This window comes from Clupea harengus, chromosome 26, assembly GCF_900700415.2.
Source record: "Clupea harengus chromosome 26, Ch_v2.0.2, whole genome shotgun sequence".
In the NCBI taxonomy this organism is placed as follows: domain Eukaryota; kingdom Metazoa; phylum Chordata; class Actinopteri; order Clupeiformes; family Clupeidae; genus Clupea; species Clupea harengus.
The window spans coordinates 11,552,222-11,576,397 of NC_045177.1; the positions used below are offsets into that span (position 1 = coordinate 11,552,222).

At 44.3% G+C, this 24,176-nt stretch overlaps 3 protein-coding genes across 5 annotated transcripts in view; 2 read left to right on the forward strand and 1 right to left on the reverse strand.

The window, feature by feature from the left end:
• The window catches only part of rfx1b (regulatory factor X, 1b (influences HLA class II expression)), a 17,892-nt gene extending 12,502 nt beyond the window's left edge, over positions 1-5,390 (reverse strand). The window contains exons 1-3 of one of the 2 annotated variants that reach the window (XM_031563869.2): positions 4,972-5,390; positions 2,688-3,048; positions 999-1,105 (exon numbers count right to left, since the gene is read on the reverse strand). In XM_031563869.2, coding sequence (XP_031419729.1) covers positions 999-1,105; positions 2,688-3,024 — 444 coding nt within the window. In that variant the 5' untranslated portion in view covers positions 3,025-3,048; positions 4,972-5,390. Of the gene's footprint in view, positions 1-998; positions 1,106-2,687; positions 3,049-4,949 lie in introns of both variants that reach the window. The other variant, XM_031563868.2, reaches the window with a different exon arrangement.
• A 2,715-nt stretch (positions 5,391-8,105) lies between these two features.
• rln3b (relaxin 3b) lies at positions 8,106-9,304 on the forward strand. The gene is given in 3 exon segments (XM_012823042.2): positions 8,106-8,153; positions 8,155-8,278; positions 8,826-9,304. Coding segments are annotated over 3 exon segments (447 nt in total). The 3' UTR covers positions 9,101-9,304.
• Positions 9,305-9,540: 236 nt separating this feature from the next.
• On the forward strand, positions 9,541-23,331 carry LOC105896295 (transportin-2). Of its 2 annotated transcripts, XM_031563611.2 has the most exons (25): positions 9,541-9,776; positions 10,874-10,973; positions 11,118-11,193; positions 11,323-11,472; positions 11,678-11,784; positions 12,245-12,378; positions 12,535-12,616; positions 12,701-12,823; positions 13,242-13,360; positions 13,613-13,673; positions 14,395-14,569; positions 15,631-15,783; positions 15,927-16,152; positions 16,427-16,598; positions 17,176-17,262; positions 17,382-17,489; positions 17,628-17,786; positions 17,885-17,972; positions 18,128-18,226; positions 18,421-18,516; positions 19,215-19,290; positions 19,441-19,540; positions 20,141-20,215; positions 20,543-20,689; positions 21,391-23,331. In XM_031563611.2, exons 2-24 carry the CDS (start codon positions 10,875-10,877, stop codon positions 20,648-20,650), a joined length of 2,673 nt encoding a protein of 890 aa, XP_031419471.1. In that variant the 5' UTR covers positions 9,541-9,776; position 10,874; the 3' UTR covers positions 20,651-20,689; positions 21,391-23,331. The 2 variants fall into 2 exon arrangements, with proteins under 2 accessions (XP_031419471.1, XP_031419472.1); XM_031563612.2 differs by lacking the exons at positions 20,543-20,689; positions 21,391-23,331 and adding an exon at positions 20,328-20,352 and having other exon boundaries at positions 20,141-20,271.
• The last annotated feature ends 845 nt before the right edge of the window (positions 23,332-24,176 follow it).

A 24,176-nucleotide genomic window follows, 5' to 3' on the forward strand; every position in this document is an offset into this window, starting at 1 on the left:
CAACCTAACTTCACTATTGGTCTAAATACCTACACAACCTAACTTCACTATTGGTCTAAATACCTAGTGACCCTACAACCTAACTTCACTATTGGTCTAAATACCTACAACCTAACTTCACTATTGGTCTAAATACCTACAACCTAACTTCACTATTGGTCTAAATACCTACAACCTAACTTCACTATTGGTCTAAATACCTACACAACCTAACTTCACTATTGGTCTAAATACCTAGTGACCCTACAACCTAACTTCACTATTGGTCTAAATACCTACACAACCTAACTTCACTATTGGTCTAAATACTAGTGACCTACAACCAACTTCACTATTGGTCTAAATACCTACAACCTAACTTCACTATTGGTCTAAATACCTACAACCTAACTTCACTATTGGTCTAAATACCTACAACCTAACTTCACTATTGGTCTAAATACCTACAACCTAACTTCACTATTGGTCTAAATACCTACAACCTAACTTCACTATTGGTCTAAATACCTACAACCTAACTTCACTATTGGTTTAAATACCTAGTGGCATGTTTTAGTCATGAGCCCCGTATAGGGTTGAGTACTATGGGGTGCGTGTGAGTCTAGCATTACTGTCAGCTGACACCCCGCTGCCTATAGTGCCAGGACGTGACTAATATACTATATAGACCATAGTCTACGGTGTTGATCTCTCTAGGTGAAGACATGATGACGTATTGAGCTATTGTCTAAATACAACATGACCAAATGCTCCCTCCCAGGATGGGTGTGGGCCATGGACAGTTAGCAACATGGACAGTTAGCAACATGGCTGACCATCTTGTGCAAATCTACTCTGTGAAATGAGTCATGTTTTGTGTTCCATACAACTGTACATCTCAAATCCTTGTGATTCGAATGCCATTGTACTACGAAGCACGTGTGAGTGTGTGTGTGTGTGTGTGTGTGTGTGTGTGTGTGTGTGTGTGTGTGTGTGTGTGTGTGTGTGTGTGGTCTTACCTGAGCCGCCTGCACCTGCTGCACTACCTGAGTGGGCACACCTGTCTGCACCACAGAGGGAGGAGGGCTGGAGTCCGAGACAGAGTCATTAGAGTGCAGGGAGCCCTCTGGAGAAGAAGAAGAAGAAGAAGAAGAAGAAGAAGAAGAAGAAGAAGAAGAGGAAGAAGAAGAAGAAGAAGAAGCTTAGCAACAAAGAACTTCAAATGCCTTTTCCATGTTTTCTTATACTGTCAACAGGTGTACAACAGCAGCTGATAATACTAAGCTCACAAGAGTCATCGAATAAATAAGAGACTTTCTCATTGCCTTTCTTTTAGAGTACTCACGGTATACCCCTTCCAAACGGTAGCAGCAGTTACTGTAGAACATGGTGCGGTTAACAGAGAGACGAGCAAGGGATAGCGATATCAAGAGAGATGAAGGCAAACAGAGGCCAACAGAAGGGATGCTTGTCTCTTTCACTCTCCTTGTTCTACTCTTATATTATGCTGGCAGAAGGGTAGCCTTGGACAGCTAATCTCAGCAGATGGGGAAAAAGATCCCCTCTTTTGGTAAACATGGGTATCAGATGGAGAGAGGGCCAGGCGAGAGCACAGAAAGACACAGACAAAAGGAGAGAGAAGGAGAAAGAGATGAATGATAGGCTACTTATTAGGCAGAAGAAGAGAATCCCTTCTTCATTTTCACAACTTTCTGTTGATTGTGCCATTACTCACTCAATCCTTCAGACTTCTCACTCTTTCACTCAATCTGTCTCTCTGCAAAACAGTTCCTCTCTTCCTCTGTCACCTAGTTTGTATCTCTCAGCACACGAGGCCCTATCTGTGCATGCTGTTCATCTGCTGTACATGATTTCAAAGGCTCAGCACTGTATAGCTGCTATTTGGTTTCTATTATCCAGACAAAGCCATGACAGAGTAACTCAGTTAGCCAAGGCTTAACTCTGTTACAGGGACAGAATATCAGGCCTTGTAGGCAGTGATTAGGCAGGATATCCGTGGTCATGCAATACAGAGCAGGAGGCCAGGAGTTGAACAGGATCCAACAAACTGGTGTGTGTGTGGGAGTGTGTCTATGTTGAGGTTTGTGTGTGTGTGTGTGTGTGTGTGTGTGTGTGTGTGTGTGTGTGTGTGTGGTGTTTGAGAAAGACCACTGTGTGTGACTGTGAATGTGCATGTGTACGCTCTTACCAAGCAACATGATATGAACAACACCTGACAGGGTCTTGGCTACTAATAGAACACCCCAAAATATACATGCAATAACAACCTAATACACACACACACACACACACACACACACACACACACACACACACACACACACACACACACACACACTAAGAATGATTTTGGTTATGCAAAGACTCATCAAAAGAAAATCAGTAATGATCAGGATTGATTAGTATTCAATAAACTAAAGTGAACGGCCAGAGTGAACGCTAAAACTGTGTGTGAGTGTGAGCTGTGTTGGATATCCAGTCGGATACCAGGATACCATATATGACTTGCTACTTGTCTTATCAACATAGGTATGGTTCCTTACTCAGCAGTATAAAATCGGCTGAACAAATAAGAAGTACGAGACACTGATGTGCCTGTTGACATCACCATATAAACACAATAAACAGATTGTGGTACAGTACTGGCATCGGACCCAAGTGTGGTGCATGGCGGTGGAGGGGCTCACCAGTTACAGTCACCACAATATACTGTGGCGTGTTCTGGCCATTACTGGACTGAATGCCCGGGCTCTGAATCTCCGCCGTGACATACTGGGTCTGTGCCGTGCTAACTGGTGTGGTGGAGGCCAAAATGGCCGACTTCTGGGTAGCATTTGAAGAGGCTGTGGGTGGGGCTTGAACAACCTGAGGAGTGGGCCCAGACCCATGTGTAGCAGAACCAGGAGACGCCTGAACCTCTGACAGGAACTGTGGAGTGGCGGGTGATGCGGTTGCCACATTGACACTGCCACCCTGTGGTTGGGAGGGCTGCCGAAGGTCCTCCACATACGCTGGAGTTGCCATGTCGACAGTTGTTGAAGCCCCACACTAGTGGAAATAACACAAAACATGTGTCACATCGCTGGAAATATACCATTTCAGGGTTTGGGCCACTGTAAAGGGTTCATCAGAGCTTGTGTGAAGAGTAACAGTTGAAATGAATCACACCTACACATACAGTTGTAATATTACAATGTAATATACTTGCTTATGACAAGATTTTGTCAAGTATACAGCACTACAATAAAATGAGTCTGTAACATACTAACTTTTCTAAATACAAGTCATATCCCCAAACCCATTTCTCTTAATTATAAAATATTGACTCCTGACATTTGATATGACACAATACACAATGTGCCCCCTGTCTCGTTCATATAATCGTTACTATATATTCGTGCATGGGGGGCTTATTTAATTTCATTCAGATATGAGTCATTTCTATATACAGCTAGAAGTTGAAATAAGATATATTGGCTGTGGTTATGCAAAAGAAATTATGGTTTTAAAAAAGCTGAAACAAGCCCCTCGTCTTCCACTGAAATGCACACTTTCTCTTTCTGTTGGAAACTCCAGTGGAACTCAAGACAATGACAATCTGCTTCAGCTACTTGTGCCCCAAAATAAACCGCTGGGGAGAGCCACTGGAAGCTGTGTTCCGAAATGGCATAGGCTACAGGCTCCACCATGACAAGATTCAAATGAGGAAGGAAGACACGGACGAACATAAAGAACACGAGGAAGAGGACACGCCTTTAAACTGCCAACTACTAACAGTGCTGAAACCAATTCTAACTAAATATGTTCCGTCTTTTAACAATGTTGCCTCCCTCCTATTTGCAACGTCAAGACTCATTAACTTAGCATATTATTAGAGGGTAATGGCAATTGACGACGCAGAGCAGTGTCTCAACAGTAAAGTTCACTTCATTCGGGAATTTTGTCGTGTCGGTGTGCAAAACAATTTGATTAAATGTCACGGTGGTTGAATTAAGGACATCGTTTACGTTATCGTCTGAGAGATAACTCGAGGTTTGGTTGGTCTGCACAGAGTTACCTTCGTCTTTGAACCTGTATGTAGAATTCACCTTTCTGACTTAAAAACTTAAAAACTCTCACTCCTCTCTCACTGTTAGCTACAGGGCGGTTCGTTCTCACCTCGCACCTAGTGAACACGACCTTTTCACGCGGAAAAGACAGCGTGAGCAAATCATTCTGTCCTTATTGGGCATTTACTTGCTATCTTACACTTCAATTGGACATGAGACTTGTCAATCACGCCCAATACATTCAGGCGCCCCACCCCTTAAAAATCCACTCATATCACTCCCTAGTGTGACAGCCCTGACGGACGATGTGGCAAACATATGGCCCCTCTACGACTTTCACTTGTCTGTGAGAAAAGTTTTTGAATTGTTCTAAATTCCAACTAAGTATCGAAGCAACAGCGGCGACTCTTCGGTGTACTGGGATTAGAACACATGACACCAATTAGCCATCAAACTATCGTTATTAAAAAACGAACTAACGTTAGCTAGCAACATTAAAAAACTGCTACGCCTGAAACGAGTCGTTCGTATTCACCACAGGACATGTAACCGAAACTCCCAGTTTCCATTTCTGAAAGACTTAGCTAACATCAGCGACTTTAGGATGGTTATTATAGAAAACTGTGAGCGAAGAAAAAACAACTAACTGGTGAGGTAAAAGTACAACACTCTCATATTACAACACCCGCCATTTTGTACCACGATCGCGGATTTGACATCGTCATAACAACCGCCTGCGTTTGGAAAGCGGCTAGCAGCTAATTAACGTTAGTTATGACAACGTTACTCAGTGCGGCATAGAACTCTTGCGGTGCTCCGCCTCGGTTCTGCAATAAACAGATTCAGGCGGAAAAAATACCAACTATCTTTATCATTTCCAGTAAAACACATATTAAGGACCTTTAAAGCTGTTATGGTTCACCTCTGGGGTTCCAAAGGAATTTTCTTAGTTTGTCGTTGAGTTTTTTCCTCTTAATGGTTCAGGTTGTTGTTGTTGATTCTCGTTGCTGGGTTCTTGTCGCCAGGACTACCGTGACTATGGCGCCTCGTCCTCACCAGGGCAACTGTTGCTACCCACCCGGTCTTAGGCCCTCCCTCATGACCAATTTTATTGGGCAAACCTACGACATAACTAAAATGCCTTCGATTTCTATTGGACCAGTGGTTTGCCAGTACGTATCCTTCAGTCCTAGTAGTTCCCCAGTTCTGTCTATCATCACCTTCAGGTATACGCAATAGAAACACACCCCCATCTACATAGGAACTGGACATTACTCCTGCCAGTCACATTGCGAACGCCTCTGAATATCATTCAGCTTCAGTGCTCTACAATACAACAGCTACAGCACACACAGTACAGTCTAACGAGTTGTTGTTGACAACTGTGTTTTTGACTTGAGCACCAACCATAGAGCTGTTTTGTGTTGCTGCTGTCGGTAGGAAAACTGTATGATCAGGGAAAGTGTATTAAAACCGGATGTCGTCACTTTAAGCCGGTCTCTGGTTGGATAAAGCTTTTCAGCAGAAATGGACAAGGACCTTTACTTTTTAGTTGAGAAGTTGTGTTGATCGCCTGGCATGCAAACGATCGGTTTTCTTTAAATTATTATTATTATTGTGAAGTTATACGGCTTATGTGAATAAAGCTATCTACACAACTTTTTATATGTCTACATTGACTCGTTTAGTTGTTCATGTGGTACACGTAGGTCTTAACTGAAGCTAACGCTTAGACCAACAATCCATTGGAACACATAGTAGCTAGCTAGCCTCGCTGCTAATAAGTCTAACGTTAGCATGCTAATATGAATAGACCCATTATAGTCAGGTGGCTTAATGCTCAATTGACTTGTTAACCGAACTTTTACGAAGTCATACAACTAAACACACAAGTGACTTGTTAACCTATGTCTACATTGACTCGGTTAGTTGTCCATGTGGTACACGAATGTTGCAGAGTATTGTCCTATTGTAGGACTTAACTGAAGCTAACGCTTAGACCAACAATCCATTGGAACACATAGTAGCTAGCTAGCCTCGCTGCTAATAAGTCTAACGTTAGCATGCTAATATGAATAGACCCATTATAGTCAGGTGGCTTAATGCTCAATTGACTTGTTAACCGAACTTTTACGAAGTCATACAACTAAACACACAAGTGACTTGTTAACCGAACTTTTACGAAGCTATATGACCAAACACAAAGCTAGCACTGTTAATTCCGCTATAGCTAGCCAGGTCAATTAGCTCGCCTAAGATACTGCAATTTAAGCTAACCAATTACCTCATTTCCCCCAAAACCCATCGATTACATGTGTTTGTGATGTGTAACATATATCCTTAATCAGTCATTCAAGTTATTAACGTTTATTTACCGCTAGCGATTACACGACACAAGGGTAATTCAATCGCTATTAATGTTGAACTTGAACTTCAACAACGTCACACAATATTAAAAGTCAGGCATCGGCATGGTTCCTACAGAATAAATCAAAGGTCCTTGTCCATTTCTGCTGAAAAGCTTTATCCAACCAGAGACCGGCTTAAAGTGACGACATCCGGTTTTAATACACTTTCCCTGATCATACAGTTTTCCTACCGACAGCTGCCTATTTTACTTTTTAATGTAGGAATTTAATAATGAGTGTATTATGTCTATGAATTGTGAGACATGCATGGAAAGAAAATTCTCAAAACGAATAAACATAAGGATTAATAATAAATTAACAGATTATTGTATTTCGTATAAAGTGTGAATGAACCTTGAATACTTATCTTGTCTAACTTGCCCCATCTGCACACAATGGCCATTTCATGGATGATGGGTTTCCATAAGCTTGGGAGCACAGATAGGGCCACTGGTTAAGACAGCCATGATGCTGCTTCTGTTTCCAATAAGGTGACCATCCATCCTTACCACAAACATTGTTTCTTATCTGGTCACCGAAATGTCAGCTGCTCTCTGTATGACGCAGTTTATTCCTCCTGCCTTGTGATATGCAAAATGCAGTCTGTGATTTCAATCCCATGCACTTTTTGTCAAATTCAGCAAGTTGCTCCTTACGGTCCTCTAGCTGTCCGTTCAGTGTTTGCGGTAAAACAAAAGTCCTACCTCTGTAAATGAGACAAACAACATTGGCTCGGGCCGAGCCATAAACAGTCCCAGCCAATCAACACAGGTGCTTCAAGAGAAGGGAGGGGTGTCATTTGATTGGCTTTCTTTAAGGTACCAATTGTATGTGTTTTTCACAGACATAACATAGGGTAGATGAATTGCACTGAAGGTCAGTAACATATAGGCACCTCACACTACTATTCTTCAACCTAGTAAAGTAATAGACAGTAAAACCTCACGTATTGCTACTAATAGTAGAAGCGTTGTCAGATATTGAACAAAACTAGGCCTTATTCATCAGCAATGGGTTTCTCACAGCATTTGAAAATTCACTGAAATGTCCACGCATGCCGGGACTTCTACTTTAAACTACTTGACATTTGAACTGTTTTTGGCCCTCAAAGACAAACATAAACAAACCAATGAATATATGTATCAATGCATTACATCTCAGTAGCAATTCACTGACATTTAGGACAGTGGATGAAAGCCAAGGCCAAGGTGGAATCATACTGTGGGTTGTGGGGTGGGTGACAGAAAGGTCATTCATGATTAGATTAGGTCACCCCACTGGTTGTGACATCACTTGCACACAGATATGTTGTCTAATTACAAAATCCCTCAGCCTGGCCATTGTCCTGGTAAAGGTCTTTTTTTCTATCTCCTAACACTATCTCTACCATGTGGATGGATGCTAGCATAGGTCATCTCAGAGTGATATTAACTGTATATAAAAGGGACAGTGGAGCTGCAAAGAGAATGAGAAGACCATTGCTTACCAGAGGGACAAGAACATCAACAAGGTACCATGAAAGACACAACACCCTACCAGCTTGTTCTCAACATGGGATGTTAGATTTCAGAGATTGATTACTTTAGGCTGAGTTTCTTTTCCTCTTTTTCATTCTCTTAGGTTTTTTCAGCCCACCTCTACTGGAACCATGTGGAAAGCTGCCGCTCTGGCTGTCGGTCTGTTAATGGCACTGGTTGGTCCTTCCCAAGCCACAGAAGGGAAACCCAATCTACGGTGTGAAACTGTGCGGCCGGGAGTTCATCCGGGCCGTCATCTTCACCTGCGGAGGTTCACGCTGGAAGCGATCTTTGGGCATGCCAGGTAAGAAGTCCAGTGTTCACAGCTACTGACCTATGCTAGCATCCATCCACATGGGTAGAGATAGTGTTAGGAGATAGAAAAAAAGATATTTATATATTATTATATTTATATTTATATATTTATCCCTGCACTTCTCGCACTCTTCACTTCTTCTTTGCACTATTGTTGTGCAACATTTCACAGCTACTGTATATAGCCATTCCGCCTTGTACATACTTTCTTAAACTCCTTAGTCCATTGCACTGTTGCACTGTTTGTTTGTTTGTATTGTATTGTATTGTATTGTGTTGTATATTTTGTGTAAGCACACTGAGAGTCACTTTACCAAGTCAAATTCCTTGTTTGTGCAAACTTACTTGGCCAATAAAACCTGATTCTGATTCTGGTAAGCCTATGATATTGCATGTGGATTGTCTAAAGAGCCCATCTTTAACTTGATGTGTAACTGACTATCCGGTTTCATTTGCTGCTATTGCTTCATGAGATGAGATTGGCCTCATTTTCTCTGAAATCCTTTTCTAAACCACCCCCAATTGTTTAATAACAGGTGAGCTGGAAAACGAGCCTCTCTCTCATGACACTGACAGCACAGGCAGGTGGAACTCAGCCTACAAACAGCACTTGGAAGCAGAAGCTGAAGCTTGGCGCGGCGAGGGTGAGGATGGAGGAGTATTCAGCCGCCAAGCACGCTCCCTCATATCAGAAGAGGTGCTGGAAGCCCTGCGTACTTCCGATAGGAAGGGGCGGGACGTGGTAGTAGGGCTGTCCAATGCTTGTTGCAAATGGGGATGCAGCAAGAGCGAGATCAGCTCACTTTGTTGATGACATTTTACCTGTTGATGCCCTTCCTCACCACGTCCCTTACTTTTGTGTCACAACCTCAATGAAGTGTCACAATCTTGTAGGCTGTTACAAGAACAAAAGACCTCAGAAATTCTGTTACCTCAGAAATGTTACAAATTTCTCTGAAATTCTATAACAAATATGTATTGTAAATCATTGCTGTGTATTGAAAATCAATAATAAAGTGTCATATGTTAACATCATGTTTTGTAAGCGTTTAATTTGAAAACCTGTCTACTTACTGCCTGAAGAATTCGTCACACCCTACTATCTAGCAACAAGTTTGTTTCAGTTTTGTGACTTTGTCTCCATCTCCTGGTCATCATTCAATGTCCCTGCCACAAAGCTTGCCATGTGAGAGATACAGCCATCATTGATTGGGCAAACTCGAATTGGTGCGATTTACGGAAGCCGGGTAGGTTCAGAGACGATTATTGCAACTCACAACCCGCTTGCCTCAATCATACCTACGTATTAGAAGCTACAACCACCGGTGACTAAATAAGTCACAAATAAACACTGGTTTCAAACAAAGACAAGGCGATCAGAAACACTGAGAAGCAGTACATCATCTTTACAACCAGCAGCCATTTTACGACGAACGTATTAGTACGAAGATAAAGATATTAGTGATTTGACAAATCGGCGATATCAGGTAAGTGCCTCTTTGGCGGCACTTTCAACATCTCAACTAGCACTAGCTAGCTAGCTACTCAGCTAGCAATAGCCAAGCGAGAAAGATGTCACGATTGAAACAGACAGACAATGCAAACGACTATGATTCAAAATGCCTTCATGTTTCTTCTTGTCCTTGTCGTTTATGTTTACAGTTATGTCACTAACTCGACGTTGCTTTTTATCCTTTTCGGCAATTATAACCAGGCAGGGGTGTATTTGTTGTTAGCTAACGAAAACTGGGCCGTGTCGGCCTTGGACAGGCCAGGGAGTGTCGTGATGTCCATGCTTATGAGGAAGCCTGCTGAGAAACTACCTAACCGTAGATGGTTGAGATTGATTTGCGTTGTTGTGTGTATCTTATTTCCGTCGGACTGGTCACGGTGACCCATTTGTTGTACTGATGATTCGTCATTCGACATTCTATGTCAGATAGAATGCAAGCTAAGTCTTAGTGCATCCTGCAAGCAATCGGTAACATTAGATACCAGATTGTACCCGGCTAGCTACAATAAGCTAGCTAGCTAACCAACGTTAGGTAGTTTATTTGTGCGCACAACATACTAAGTTTGCTTGCAAACTAGCTAGGTCGTTTCGATTGTCTCTCGGGGCTGAGAGAACTGTAACGGATGCTAATTAGCGAGATCGGAGACGAAAATGTGGGGTCAGAGCTCTGATTTAGCCAAAATATTGCTCCTGGTTGACGACATTTCACGGCGGTTTGCTGCTGCCAGATCCTCTCATTCATAAGTTAGTTAGCCATCAACGTCACCTCATTCTATTCTAATCTCACTGAGATCCAGCAGAAGTAACATTGACCCCCCCCCCCCCCAAAACACACACTCACACACACACAGCGTTACCAAATGCAGTCATCAGTTGGTGTGTCTCTGCGTTTTATTCATCCTGATAGTTTTTGCCTGTTGCATCTCCTTAGTTCCCATTTCTTGTAGAGGCCTTGTGTAGTTCACTCATCCGTCCTTTTGGTTTTTTGTGCTTTGCTTTGTGTGTGTGTGTGGGTCTGTGTGTGTGTCTCCTCCTATGTCTCCTCTTGTGCATGTGCATGCGGGTGCACAGGATGGAGTGGCAGCCAGACGAACAGGGATTGCAGCAGGTGCTGCAGCTCCTAAAGGACTCGCAGTCTCCAGACACGGCCACACAGAGGGCTGTGCAAGAGGTATCCTTTAACAGTGCAACATACGCACAACAAGCAGAGGAGTTAATGTATATGAATAAGATCATCTCAATGTGTACTGAGCGAGTGTGTAGAGACTGGTACATTATTCAGCGTGGCAGCAGACTTCCTTGACCGTGCTGTCAGAAACTTGAGCAGCTGAACCAGTACCCTGACTTCAACAATTACCTGATCTTTGTCCTCACCAGTCTGAAGTCTGAAGGTAACCCTTTTTTCTCCATCCTCACTGTCTGTTGTTTCTCAAGTCATCTCAGCAGAATGATGTACACTTTGACAGTTAAAGTAGTCCCTTGTTGTAGTTTGTCCACTTCATTCCTTCTCTGCCTTTCAGACGAGCCAACTCGCTCCCTCAGCGGTCTGATCCTGAAGAACAATGTGAAGGCTCACTACCAGAACTTTCCACCGGCCGTGGCAGATTTCATCAAGCGAGAGTGTCTGAACAACATCGGTGATCCGTCCCCGCTCATCCGAGCCACTATTGGTAAGTGTGTGCGAAACAGCTGGATTATTTTGAATGTGTGTGTGCACGTGTGTATGATTCGTTATATTTGTCATTTTTGGTGTTGTGTTTGTATGAACAAAATGATGGGAGAGCTTGCAGGTTAAGAGGTTTTTGAGTTGTGTTTGTATGAGGAAGTGATGGGAGAGCTTGTAGGTTAAGAGGTTGTTGCCTTTGCATCTTTCAGGTATTCTGATCACCACCATCACCACCAAGGGGGAGCTGCAGACATGGCCTGAGCTGCTGCCCCAACTCTGTAACCTGCTCAACTCTGAGGACTACAATACCTGTGAGGTGAGGAGAGTGTGTGTGTGTGTGTGTGTGTGTGTGTGTGTGTGTGTGTGTGTGTGTGTGTGTGTGTGTGTGTGTGTGTGTGTGTCCTCAACTCTGAAGACCAGAATACCTGTGAGGAGAACACCTGTGTGTGTGTGTGTGTCCTCAACTCTGAAGACCAGAATACCTGTGTGTGTGTGTGTGTGTGTGTGTGTGTGTGTGTGTGTGTGTCCTCAACTCTGAGTACTACAATGCCTGTGAGGTCAGACTGCAGCCCTCAGCTCTCCTCTTGCCTTTTGCTCTGCTGTTTTGCTTCTGTAAATGCAAATGTTCTTTCTGATCATACATAAGATATCCATACACATCCATGGTATGGACAGTTGTGTAGGGGAGTGTGTGGTGTTACTGCAGTCTCTAGGTGGTAGCTGTGTATCTGACACTGAGGTTTGGTCTCTGACACTGTGATCTCTGTGTGGTGCAGGGCTCTTTCGGTGCACTGCAGAAGATCTGTGAGGACTCCTCTGAGCTGCTGGATAGTGATGCACTCAACCGGCCCCTCACCATAATGATCCCCAAGTTCCTGCAGTTCTTTAAGCACTACAGCCCCAAGATCAGGTTGGTCTAGCACAGCAGCATGATGATGATGAGGATGATGATGATGATGAGCAGAAACAAATGAGTCTGTGTAACAATGTAAGGAAAGTTGTGTCAATAACATGACATGAGAATGATTCTTTATATGCCTCTCTCTCTCTCTCTCTCTCTCCTCAGATCTCATGCCGTTGCCTGTGTTAATCAGTTCATTATCAGCCGAGCACAGGCTCTCATGGACAACATCGACACCTTCATTGAGGTGAGAAGAACACCGTCTCTCTCCCTCCCAGCTGTCTGTCTGTCTGGCTCCCTCTGCAACATCATGTTCCTCTGTGTTTTGTAGAGTCTGTTTGCATTGGCGGGTGACGAGGACTCTGAGGTGAGGAAGAACGTGTGCCGAGCCCTGGTGATGCTGCTGGAGGTCCGAATCGACAGGCTCATCCCCCAGATGCATAGCATCATCCAGGTGAGACCCCCACCTATGCCACCCACCTATGCCCCTCTTCAGCCTTCAACTCCACTGCCCAAAGAACCCAATGTTCTACCAGAGCAGGGGCGTCCCTCTCTACCTTTTAAGAAGCTCCTCCTTTCCTAACTTGTACTTCCTCTTCCTTCCTCTACCTCTCCTTATCTTTCCTCTAATGCTATCTCCTCTAACTAGTACTTAACTCACACTTACAGTACTTGCATTCCTGCACTTTTTTTATTTCTTATGTGAAGTAGTATTTATTGTTACACTAGGTCTCTATTGCTCGTAGCCTGATTGTTCTCTCCTTTGTACGTTGCTTTGGATAAAATGTAATGTAAATGTGCCCCAGTACTCCCTAAACCTGCCCCCGTGAGTCATCTGCCCTGTGTGTTCTTCTCTCCGCCCCTCCTCTCAGTACATGCTCCAGCGCACCCAGGACCCTGATGAGAACGTGGCTCTGGAGGCCTGTGAGTTCTGGCTCACCCTCGCGGAGCAGCCCATCTGTAAAGAGGCGCTGTCAGGCCATCTCGTCCAGTGAGTAAGCCTATGCGTGTGTACGGGTTAGAATGGAATGTTCTTAAGACGAGTCTATAAAAAGACTTAAGACTGTCTTCATTATTTGGTGACTCAAGTCAGTGTAAATTGTTGTTAGAGGTGGAATGTAATTGGTATCTATATGTATAGTTTCAAAATAATCAATTCAATCTTCTAAAGATGAACAGACTTTTCTCAGGAGGAGGCCAAGGTGGCTGGTTAAGTAACTGTTAATGCATTGTGTCTTGACAGACTCATTCCTATCCTTGTGAATGGAATGAAGTATTCTGAGATCGACATCATCCTTCTGAAGGTGAGCTGCAGACAAGCGGTGTCAGCTCTCATTCATGGTCTTCTGTCTGTGTCTAACATTCCCTTGCAACAACTTCTCGCTCTCTCTTCCTCTCTCTTCCTGTCCTCTCTCGCTCTCTCTTCCTGTCCTCTCTTGCTCTCTCTTCCTGTCCTCTCTCGCTCTCTCTTCCTGTCCTCTCTCGCTCTCTCTTCCTGTCCTCTCGCTCTCTTCCTGTCCTCTCTCGCTCTCTCTTCCTGTCCTCTCTTCCTGTCCTCTCTCTTCCTGTCCTCTCTCGCTCTCTCTTCCTGTCCTCTCTCTCTTCCTCTCTTCCTCTCTCTTCCTGTCCTCTCTCGCTCTCTCTTCCTGTCCTCTCTCTTCCTGTCCTCTCTTCCTGTCCTCTCTCGCTCTCTCTTCCTGTCCTCTCTCTCTTCCTCTCTTCCTCTCTCTTCCTGTCCTCTCTCGCTCTCTCTTCCTGTCCTCTCTCGCTCTCTCTTCCTGTCCTCTCTCTTCCTGTCCTCTCTCTTCCTGTCCTCTCTCGCTCTCTCTTCCTGTCCTCTCTCTCTTCCTCTCTTGCTCTCTCTTCCTGTCCTCTCTTGCTCTCTTCCTGTCCTCTCTCGCTCTATTCCTGTCCTCTCTCGCTCTCTTCCTGTCCTCTCTCGCTGTCTTCCTGTCCTCTCTCGCTCTCTCTTCCTGTCCTCTCTTCCTGTCTTCTCTCGCTCACGTGTCTGATGTCTGTTCCTAGGGTGATGTGGAGGAGGAGGATGAGACGGTCCCTGACAGTGAGCAGGACATTAAGCCCCGCTTCCATAAGTCCCGCACCATCACCCTGCAGCACGAGGGCGGGGAAGGGGAGGAGGGCGAGGACATTGACGAAGATGAAGACGATGACGATGACACGCTGTCTGACTGGAACCTGCGTAAGTCGTGAGACAGGCCAGTCATCAGTGGGGAGCTTACCGGTCCTGAACTAAGGGGTTGGGAGTGGAACATGTATTTCTTCATTTCAAACTGGCAATTCAGTTATATATAAACATGCCCTGGGGCTTGGTTCTCGGATTGTGCACCTCTCAGAAATGCATACATCAGGAGACGACCTGTTTAACTTATGGTCTGTTGCTGAAAAGGCTGTATGATTGCAAGCATAAGGCCAGGCTTGACATATTCACCAATAACCCTTACTTTCACCCAAGTCCTGTTTGTGTTCAATCTATATATGTTGCGGCCTTTCTAAGATTTCTAATTTTCCAAATCCAAGATCCAGTCAAGGCCGTGGGTCTGGTCAGCAGGTAGTGGATTACGCACGCTCGATACTCCAAAACTTGAAAGAATATATCCATTTATTTTGGCTCCAAAAAGCTGAACATAAACGAGTAGTAAATTCAAACAATAAAGCAAAGTTACCAACAGTAAACTAAAAAAGGCTAAACTAGTATCGAAAAGTGGTCAAAAAACCGTATCTTTTACGCGCCTCTAGACCCAACATTTGGCTACCCCGTCATCTCCTCGTGAGCTGTCCAGGTGACACTACTAATAATCCGTCCAGGTGAGATCTACTGATGAGCCGTCCAGGTGACAACAATTAATGGGCGGTTCAGGTGACAAATTAACAATCATCCTAAAGTTCAATGAAATGGTAGTCCAATATGCAGATATAGAAACAATATAATCATATAACACAGTCAAAGTAACCTAGGGCAAATGCAAACTTTATGTCTGGACAAAAATGTCCAAAACGGCTACAACAATATAGAACATTGGTCTGTCTAAGTAGGACTGATTTTTGGAGGGGTCATTTATAGATTGCTAACAATTTGATGTCTTCAGCGTCTCGTCAACACCCTCCCGATGAGACATGACTGTGTTTGGTGTCTTCCGTGTCTCGTCAACACCCTCCCGATGAGACATGACTGTGTTTGATGTCTTCCGTGTCTCGTCAACACACTCCCGATGAGACATGACTGTTTCTGTGTGTGTGCAGGTAAATGCTCCGCGGCTGCCCTTGACGTGTTGGCCAACGTGTTCCGTGACGACCTGCTCCCCCACCTGCTGCCCCTGCTGAAGGGTCTGCTCTTCCACCCTGACTGGGTCATCAAGGAGTCTGGCATCCTGGTCCTGGGTGCCATCGCAGAGGGTAGGACGCGTGGTTCTCCTTCTCCACTTGTTGACCTCCGCTCACACCGCCATCACACCGACATCACAAGGGGTGGCACGGGATTTCTTTTCTTTTCATTTTCATTTTCAATGAGTTGTTGACCGTCTGCTGTGTTCCACCAGGTTGCATGCAGGGTATGGTGCCGTACCTGCCGGAGTTGATCCCCCACCTGATCCAGAGTCTGTGTGACAAGAAGGCTCTGGTGCGCTCCATCGCCTGCTGGACGCTCAGCCGCTACGCCCACTGGGTGGTGAGCCAGCCTCCGGACGCCAGCCTCAAGCCCCTCATGACCGAGCTGCTCAAGCGCATCTTGGACGGGAACAAGAGGGTGCAAGAGGCCGCCTGCAGGTGTGTGTGTGTGTGTGTGTGTGTGTGTGTGTGTGTGTGTGTGTGTCCATTAAAGGGGGGGGGGGACACATGTTGGTGTCACTACAGACCCTGACTAAGTCAGCCTTGTAAGGCTTATTTTCGAACAGTTTTCTTCAAAAGTGAAATACAAGTTGGATATGGTGTGAAATGGAATTGTCAGTACAGTTCAGTGGCTTGTCTATGGGTGATGATGATTATCATTATTTGGTGACATGAACTTGATGATTCACACACACACACTGGTCTGTTTCAGTGCGTTCGCCACCCTGGAGGAGGAAGCCTGCACAGAACTGGTGCCCTACCTCAGCTTCATCCTGGACACGCTGGTGTTCGCCTTCGGGAAGTACCAGCACAAGAACCTCCTCATCCTGTACGACGCCATCGGAACGCTGGCGGACTCCGTGGGCCACCACCTCAACCAGCCGGTAAGACCACGCTCCAAAACCTGCTAACTCTGTGCAACTCCTCCGCTCCTCTTCAGCTGTCTCCTCTGTCCTCCCCCCCCCCCCCCCAAACGTCCTGTTTCCAGCTCTGTTCGGTGTCAGGTTTCCAGCCTCATCTTGGAATTATTTTGATTTATCACCTCGTTTTCTCGATTTCGAGACGGGGAATTCCAGAACTTCAGAAACACATTACATTTGACTGAGGCGAAGCAAAGTTATAAAGGTGCAGGTTTTTGGTGACATAAATTCGTAAGCTAGAAAGATTTAATGTAGATAGAGTATGTTGGTGTAGTCTTGTGTTGCCTAAGTTAGTTCACGCTCTAATTTTAGACAAACTATGAGTTTACTATCTCACACAATCTAGCTGTCTCAGTTTTTAGACTGTCTCCCTAGTTTTGGGCCAATCTCCAGTGTGGCGACTAACATGTGTAACAACTACTCTGCTCTCCCCTACATCCATAATAGCACTTGACTAATTGATACAATAATGAAAGAGAGAGAGAGAAGTTAATGTATGCAATTCTTCATTTGAGTTTCTCTAATCACTCTATGTCTGCAGGAATACATCCAGAAGCTTATGCCGCCCCTCATTCAGAAATGGAACGAGCTGAAGGACGAGGATAAGGATCTCTTCCCCCTGCTCGAGGTGAGATGATGATCCAGCCTGCACGTGGGCACTGGTGGGCTGGGGCCGTGTTGCTTTGCTAAAGCAGATGAAGTGTCCTCCACCTCCTGTGTAATGTTTGTGTCTCTGCTGCCCCCTAGTGTCTGTCGTCTGTGGCCACAGCGTTGCAGAGCGGCTTCCTCCCCTACTGTGAGCCTGTGTACCAGCGCTGTGTTACTCTGGTGCAGAAGACTCTGGCCCAGGCTATGGTGAGTGTGCAAACACACATGATTTAAAGAATGTCTGGGTTTTTCTCAATGGAACATTCTGCCATGAGAAGGCATTACATTCCCTTATTGGTATTGTGCTGCAGTCCGATTCAAACCTGTGCCCTGTTCTGTCTTCAGATGTACAGCCAGCAGCCCGACCAGTACGAGGCCCCGGATAAGGACTTCATGATCGTGGCCCTGGACCTGCTGAGTGGGCTGGCTGAGGGCCTGGGGGGCCACGTGGACCAGCTGGTCTCCCGCAGTAACATCATGACCCTGCTCTTTCAGTGCATGCAGGTGGGACACGGCTTTAAGGAGGGCCATCTGACTGTGAATCCGCCGACGTTTCTGTTCTTCTTCAATGTGACATTTGTGTTCTTGTGTTGCACACACAGGACACCATGCCGGAGGTGAGGCAGAGCTCCTTCGCTCTGCTTGGTGACCTGACCAAGGCCTGCTTCCCTCACGTCAAGCCTTGCATTGGTACGTCTCTCTCTCTCTCTCTCTCTCTCTCTCTCTCTCTCTCAGAGGTCATCTGCAGCACCCTTTTATTTGGTTCTCTCTCCTTATAAACTCGTGTGTCTGTGTGTGTGTGTGTGTGTGTGTGTGTGTGTGTGTGTGTGTGTTGCTTCCCCCAGCTGAGTTTATGCCCATACTGGGGACTAATCTTAATCCAGAGTATATCTCTGTGTGCAACAACGCCACCTGGGCTATTGGAGAGATCTGCATGCAGATGGGTGAGTGAGAACGTCGCCTTGACAACCACTGCATCATTACAGAGGCATGTTTGGAATCATAAGAATACTAATTAGGTGGAGCACCATATCAGTTTGACAGTGTTTGATGCTGACCTGATGTGGTGATGGCAATTTTGATGGCGATGACTAATGTGTGTGTGTTGTTGTTGTTGTTGTTGTTGTTGATGTGTCAGGTGTGGAGATGCAGCCTTACGTGGCTCTGGTCCTCACTCCTCTTGTGGAAATCATCAATAGACCCAACACTCCCAAGACCCTCCTGGAAAACACTGGTAGGATTCAGTACTGTTGACACTGTTTGGTCATGTTAATATGTGTTTGATTCAGTACTGTTGACACTGTTTGGTCATGTTAATAGGTGTTTGATTCAGTACTGTTGACGCTGTTTGGTCATGTTAATAGGTGTTTGATTCAGTACTGTTGACGCTGTTTGGTCATGTTAATAGGTGTTTGATTCAGTACTGTTGACGCTGTTTGGTCATGTTAATAGGTGTTTGATTCAGTACTGTTGACGCTGTTTGGTCATGTTAATAGGTGTTTGATTCAGTACTGTTGACGCTGTTTGGTCATGTTAATAGGTGTTTGATTCAGTACTGTTGACGCTGTTTGGTCATGTTAATAGGTGTTTGATTCAGTACTGCTGACGCTGTTTGGTCATGTTAATAGGTGTTTCTTCATTGGTGTTTGATTCAGTACTTCTGACACTGTTTGGTCATGTTAATAGGTGTTTGATTCAGTACTGCTGACGCTGTTTGGTCATGTTAATAGGTGTTTCTTCATTGGTGTTTGATTCAGTACTTCTGACACTGTTTGGTCATGTTAATAGGTGTTTGATTCAGTACTGTTGACACGGTTTGGTCATGTTAAAAGGTGTTTCTTCATTGGTGTTTGACTCAGTACTGCTGACACTGTTTGGTCATGTTAAAAGGTGTTTTGTCATTGGTGTTTGACTCCCTCTATCTTTCAACAGCCATTACTATTGGCCGCTTGGGCTACGTGTGCCCGCAGGAGGTCGCTCCTATGTTGCAGCAGTTCATCCGGCCCTGGTGAGCATCTGACATGCACACACACACCCCCACACACACACATACATTAACACACTGAAACAGTCATAAGCACACACACACACATGAATACACTGTAGAGAAGGAGGTCCCAAACAGATGATGTCATATTTCTCTCGTGTGTTTCTATAGGTGCACATCATTACGTAACATCCGGGACAATGAGGAGAAGGACTCCGCCTTCCGGGGGATCTGCGTTATGATTGGTGTGAACCCAGGAGGGGTGGTGCAGGTGAGGACTGGCACAGACTGGCACAGACTGGCACAGTGTGTCGTGTTCAATAACTGAACTGACCTGGAACCCTCTCATTTGCTACAAATTCATGCTTATTGTAGTGTGAACATGAACGGACAGTACAGCTCGATGTCCATTTGATTCCACAGTGTTCTAGGTTCATCTAGAGCCTATAGAGGCTCAGCTCAATGTTTACTACATAGATCTTTACTAATGAGCTCCACACTTACACAGCTAGCTTGTCAAAAAGGACTAAATTATTGTATTAGTTAATAACAGATCAGATTCATAAATACACAAGTTCACAAACACAATTACTGAAAGTGGACCCTACCCCCTTAAACATCTGTACTTACGATATATAAAATGTGTGACTGGGTTTTACTGAGTATTTGCTTTGAATTTCTTGAAACTGGCATGATATCACAGATGTATTATCTGAACCCTCACTTATCAGTCAGTCTGTCACACATTTATACAATCACATGCACAAATGTTGCAACTTTTTTCATATGCAATGTAGGCTAACAAAGCTGACATTAGTGAACACAGCTTTCTATGGGAACTTGTATTAATTACTGTGCTGTTAATTTGCAGGACTTTATTTTCTTCTGCGACGCGGTGGCTTCCTGGGTGAGCCCTAAAGACGACCTGAGGGACATGTTCTATAAGGTACCACATGATTTGACCCCTATATCCATGTAGACCTGAGGGACATGTTCTATAAGGTACCACATGATTTGACCCCTATATCCATGTAGACCTGAGGGACATGTTCTATAAGGTACCACATGATTTGAACTAGAACAGCACTCGGGGATATTTGAAAGTTTGGGAAAAACGAATGCGGCCCAATTGATTGTGATTGGTTGTGCTTGTGTGATGCTAGCTTCATTAGGTTATTAGTGTATACACAGTATTGGATTTACAGACATTTAACTGTTTGTTTCACACATTGTTCAGGATGTAAAGCCCTAATTGTTTTGTGTGTGTGTGTAGATCCTGCACAGCTTTAAGGAGCAGGTGGGAGAGGAGAACTGGCAACAGTTCTCCGAGCAGTTCCCCCCCATCCTGAAGGAGAGGCTGGCTGCCTGCTATGGTGTCTAGATGCTCTCTTACCCTGCCGGCACGGGACGCTTGTGTCAGGTACATGTGTAGATTTTATAATATATAAATATAAATTGTATATTTCATTCAGAGTGACTTGGTCACATGTGAAGTGTTTTTCATTTGAGTGGGTTATGCAGTGGTCATGTCCTTGAGGTTAATGCAGGGTATCGTAAATATTTAAAATCTATTCCAGTCTAGCCTTACCTATTTAGAATTGAAGAGCATTTTCTTTGCTAAATGTGTTTCTCTTTTTTTAACACAAATACCTCATTCCCACTCACTCTGAATTGGTTGACATGGCGACCTAGTAACATTAACAGTAAATGGTTGACATGGCGACCTAGTAACATTAACAGTAAATGGTTAACACGGATCTGGTGAGAATTGGAACAATTGGACCTCTCCCCCTTCATTCATTCCAGTGATATCAGAGTGAACCCGTACCCCATTACTTTAACAACTGTTGGGAACTATTCAGATGGTTCCGTAAGATAGATATGGCTCCAGTAGTTCATAACTAAGTTAACTGCCATGAGTCCTGGCATGTTTTCCACGTCTCACGGAGGTTCACCCTCTGAGCATCCTTAATCTAGTCAGGTGGGATTCCATGACCCCTGTGACTATCGTTATTAAAGACTGAGTGGGAATGAACATGTGTTCTCCAGCCCTTGTTGTTTTCCCTGATACATTAATGGATATGTACATTTACTAATACTTGACTTGTTTCCTCTTTTTAGATTTAACCTTTAGGAGGGTTACCGGGGGGAAACTCATCCATCTGTGTATTGCACTGCCCTGATTGTGGGGGAGAGGGACGTGATTGGCCGCTCCACCTGACGGACAGACCCCACACCCTATGTGTGTCCATGTGGGTGGGTGGGTGGGAGGGGGGAGGGGACTCCTCTAGATAACTGTGGAAAGAACCCATTATGGGGATCTAAAACGTAGGGAAAGACAAAATGTAGGGAAAGAAGACAGGAAAATAAAGAGAGAGAGGGAGGGAGGGAGGTAGGTTAAGGCAAGCTTGTTTAAAAATAAAAAGTATATCAGCCTGTGCTGGGATGGAACACAAACACAGCAAATACAAACACTTTTTAATCTGAGGCAACAACAAAACATGAGAGGACGCGCTCAGATCCAAATCTCGGGATAAAGTACAGAAACACATACATATATCCTTTTAGATGATGTGCTCAGATCCAAATCTCGGGATAAAAACCACACGTATATATATCCTTCAGGCCTCGACGCATCACATTTACCGTACATGCGTTCAAAACCAGGCCAACCAGAATCAAGCATAGCCACTTGCAATAAGAAGTATCATGCAGTGGGGGGCGCTGTCTTAATGTTAAACTAATTCTGTTGCATGGGAGAGACTTGCCGTGGGGTGTAGGTGTGTTTTGTATTTGTGTGTACACACACACACACTTACATGCATATGGAAGGGCAAAAAAGAGAGAAAGATGTGTTGTATTGTCTCTTCTTTTTGGGAAGGAACTGAAGTAAGTGAGGGCGGGAGGGAGGGAGGGAGGGCGGGGGATTCAAGGGCTCGGTATGGGAACACCTCATCATTTGGACTTTGGACTGCTTCACCACGGTCTCTTCTCCTTCTTTCTATCTTCTCTGTGCACATACTCCAGGGCCCTCTGGGATCCACCACGCCATGATGGGGGGTTAGTTCTCTCCCTGTCCTCTCCGGCGTTAGTGAGAATACTGTAACTTTCTTCTCCAGACCATATGCATTAGCAGCAGCTGCACCATCACTTCTAAGGGTCTAGCTACATATTGAGGGGGGGGGGAGGGAGGGAGGGAGGGAGGTACCGCTGTAACATCATGTCACATCATGTCATGTCACATGTTCTCTGTGCATCAGTGTTTTGACTTGTGCCTGTGGCGTCTAACCAGTTTTAAGTGTTTTTTGCTTTGTATCGTTAGGTTTTTACTTTTCTCTCTTGTTTACTTTTTGTTGTTGTTGTGTTATTATGGGATATGTATTGTTTTAAGGTACTTGACTCCTACACCCCTTGTCTCCTAGCGACCTGTAAACTGTGACCAACTGTGTGTATGTGTATGTGCGTGTGCGTGTGCGTGTGTGTGTGTGTGTGTGTGTGTGTGTGTGTGTGTGGGAGAGCGAGATGCATTGATAGTACGGAAAAAAAAGGAAGGTGAGAGCATGATTGTGCAAATATATTTGTATTGATACCTATTGATGCCATAAGGACATTTGGTATAGTGACGGTCACCATGGTGATTCAAATCGAACATAGTTTTACTCAATGAACTTTTTTTTTTTTAATATTTTGTTTTGCTGCTACTGTTTAATTTTTCCGCAAGTGAATAAAATATCACAATACTTAACTAAAACAATCCATGAGTAATCTGATGGTTTACCATTATGCACTTTTTAATTTTATTTTCTATGTCGGTTTTTTTTTTTTGGTTTTTGCAAATTTACTGATAGGTGACAACAGGATAGTCCACCATTTTTTGCCTTGTTTGTTTTGTATGGTGTAAGATGTGAAATGTCTGTGTTTGCTGGGGAAAACAAGTCAAATTAAAAGCCCTGTTAGACAGATGCTCCATGCTTTGTACATTTCTGTGATGAAGCATCAGCTCTCAAATACAATCAGACTTTTCTCTCAACAGACAAAATAAAAACAATTTTCTACCAAGAACAATGGAATTCTATTTTTATTTTATATTTTATTTTTTATAAATCATTCAAATCAGTTTTTCATTTCAAGAACCATGTGGTCCATTTTCTATCATGATACATGTTCTTCTGATGGGGACTGTAAGAAGAGGTTTGATTCCTCAATGCAAAAAAAATGTGGTTAACAGGAAATATAAAAAATATAATTTATAAAATATACAACTCTGTTTCCATCAGTCATCTATAGACATCACCATTGACTCCTTTATCACAGATGATGAATACATCTATTGGTGTGGAATGAACCATTTACATAGGCACCACCATTCAGTAGCTTTACAGTACATACAAACACCAAGCCTCTGTAGTTTGAGGACCTAAATAATCACCACTTCAACCACTGCAGTGAATTATAGAATGATTGCTGTAGGCGTGGATGTGTGCCTTCATCTGTTTGCATATTCCCAGGTGACTCATCTTCATGTAGCGCTCTGTGGCTGAGGAGACAGCCCCTGTTCCTGCTGAACTGAGCCAGTTAGAAACACACTGCTTGTCGGCACAGCAGGCACAGGCGTCATGTCAACAGATTCCCAGATAAACACTTGGTTGAGACATCCAACCATACACTACCATGGAACACCAATCAGCCTCCCCCACAACCCATTGGGTCATACTAAGACCATCTCGTCACCAGGTTTACATTTATTATGAAACAGTTTTAAAGAAGACCACAGATCATTCTTCCTCAGTAGCGGCAATTTCATCAAAGTCAAACAGAGGGAAGGACTGAGTAATCTGCAAAGGTCAACATATCAGGCCAGTGCCTTTGGATTCAGGAGGACTAACTAAAACCCAAACTACCTCAAA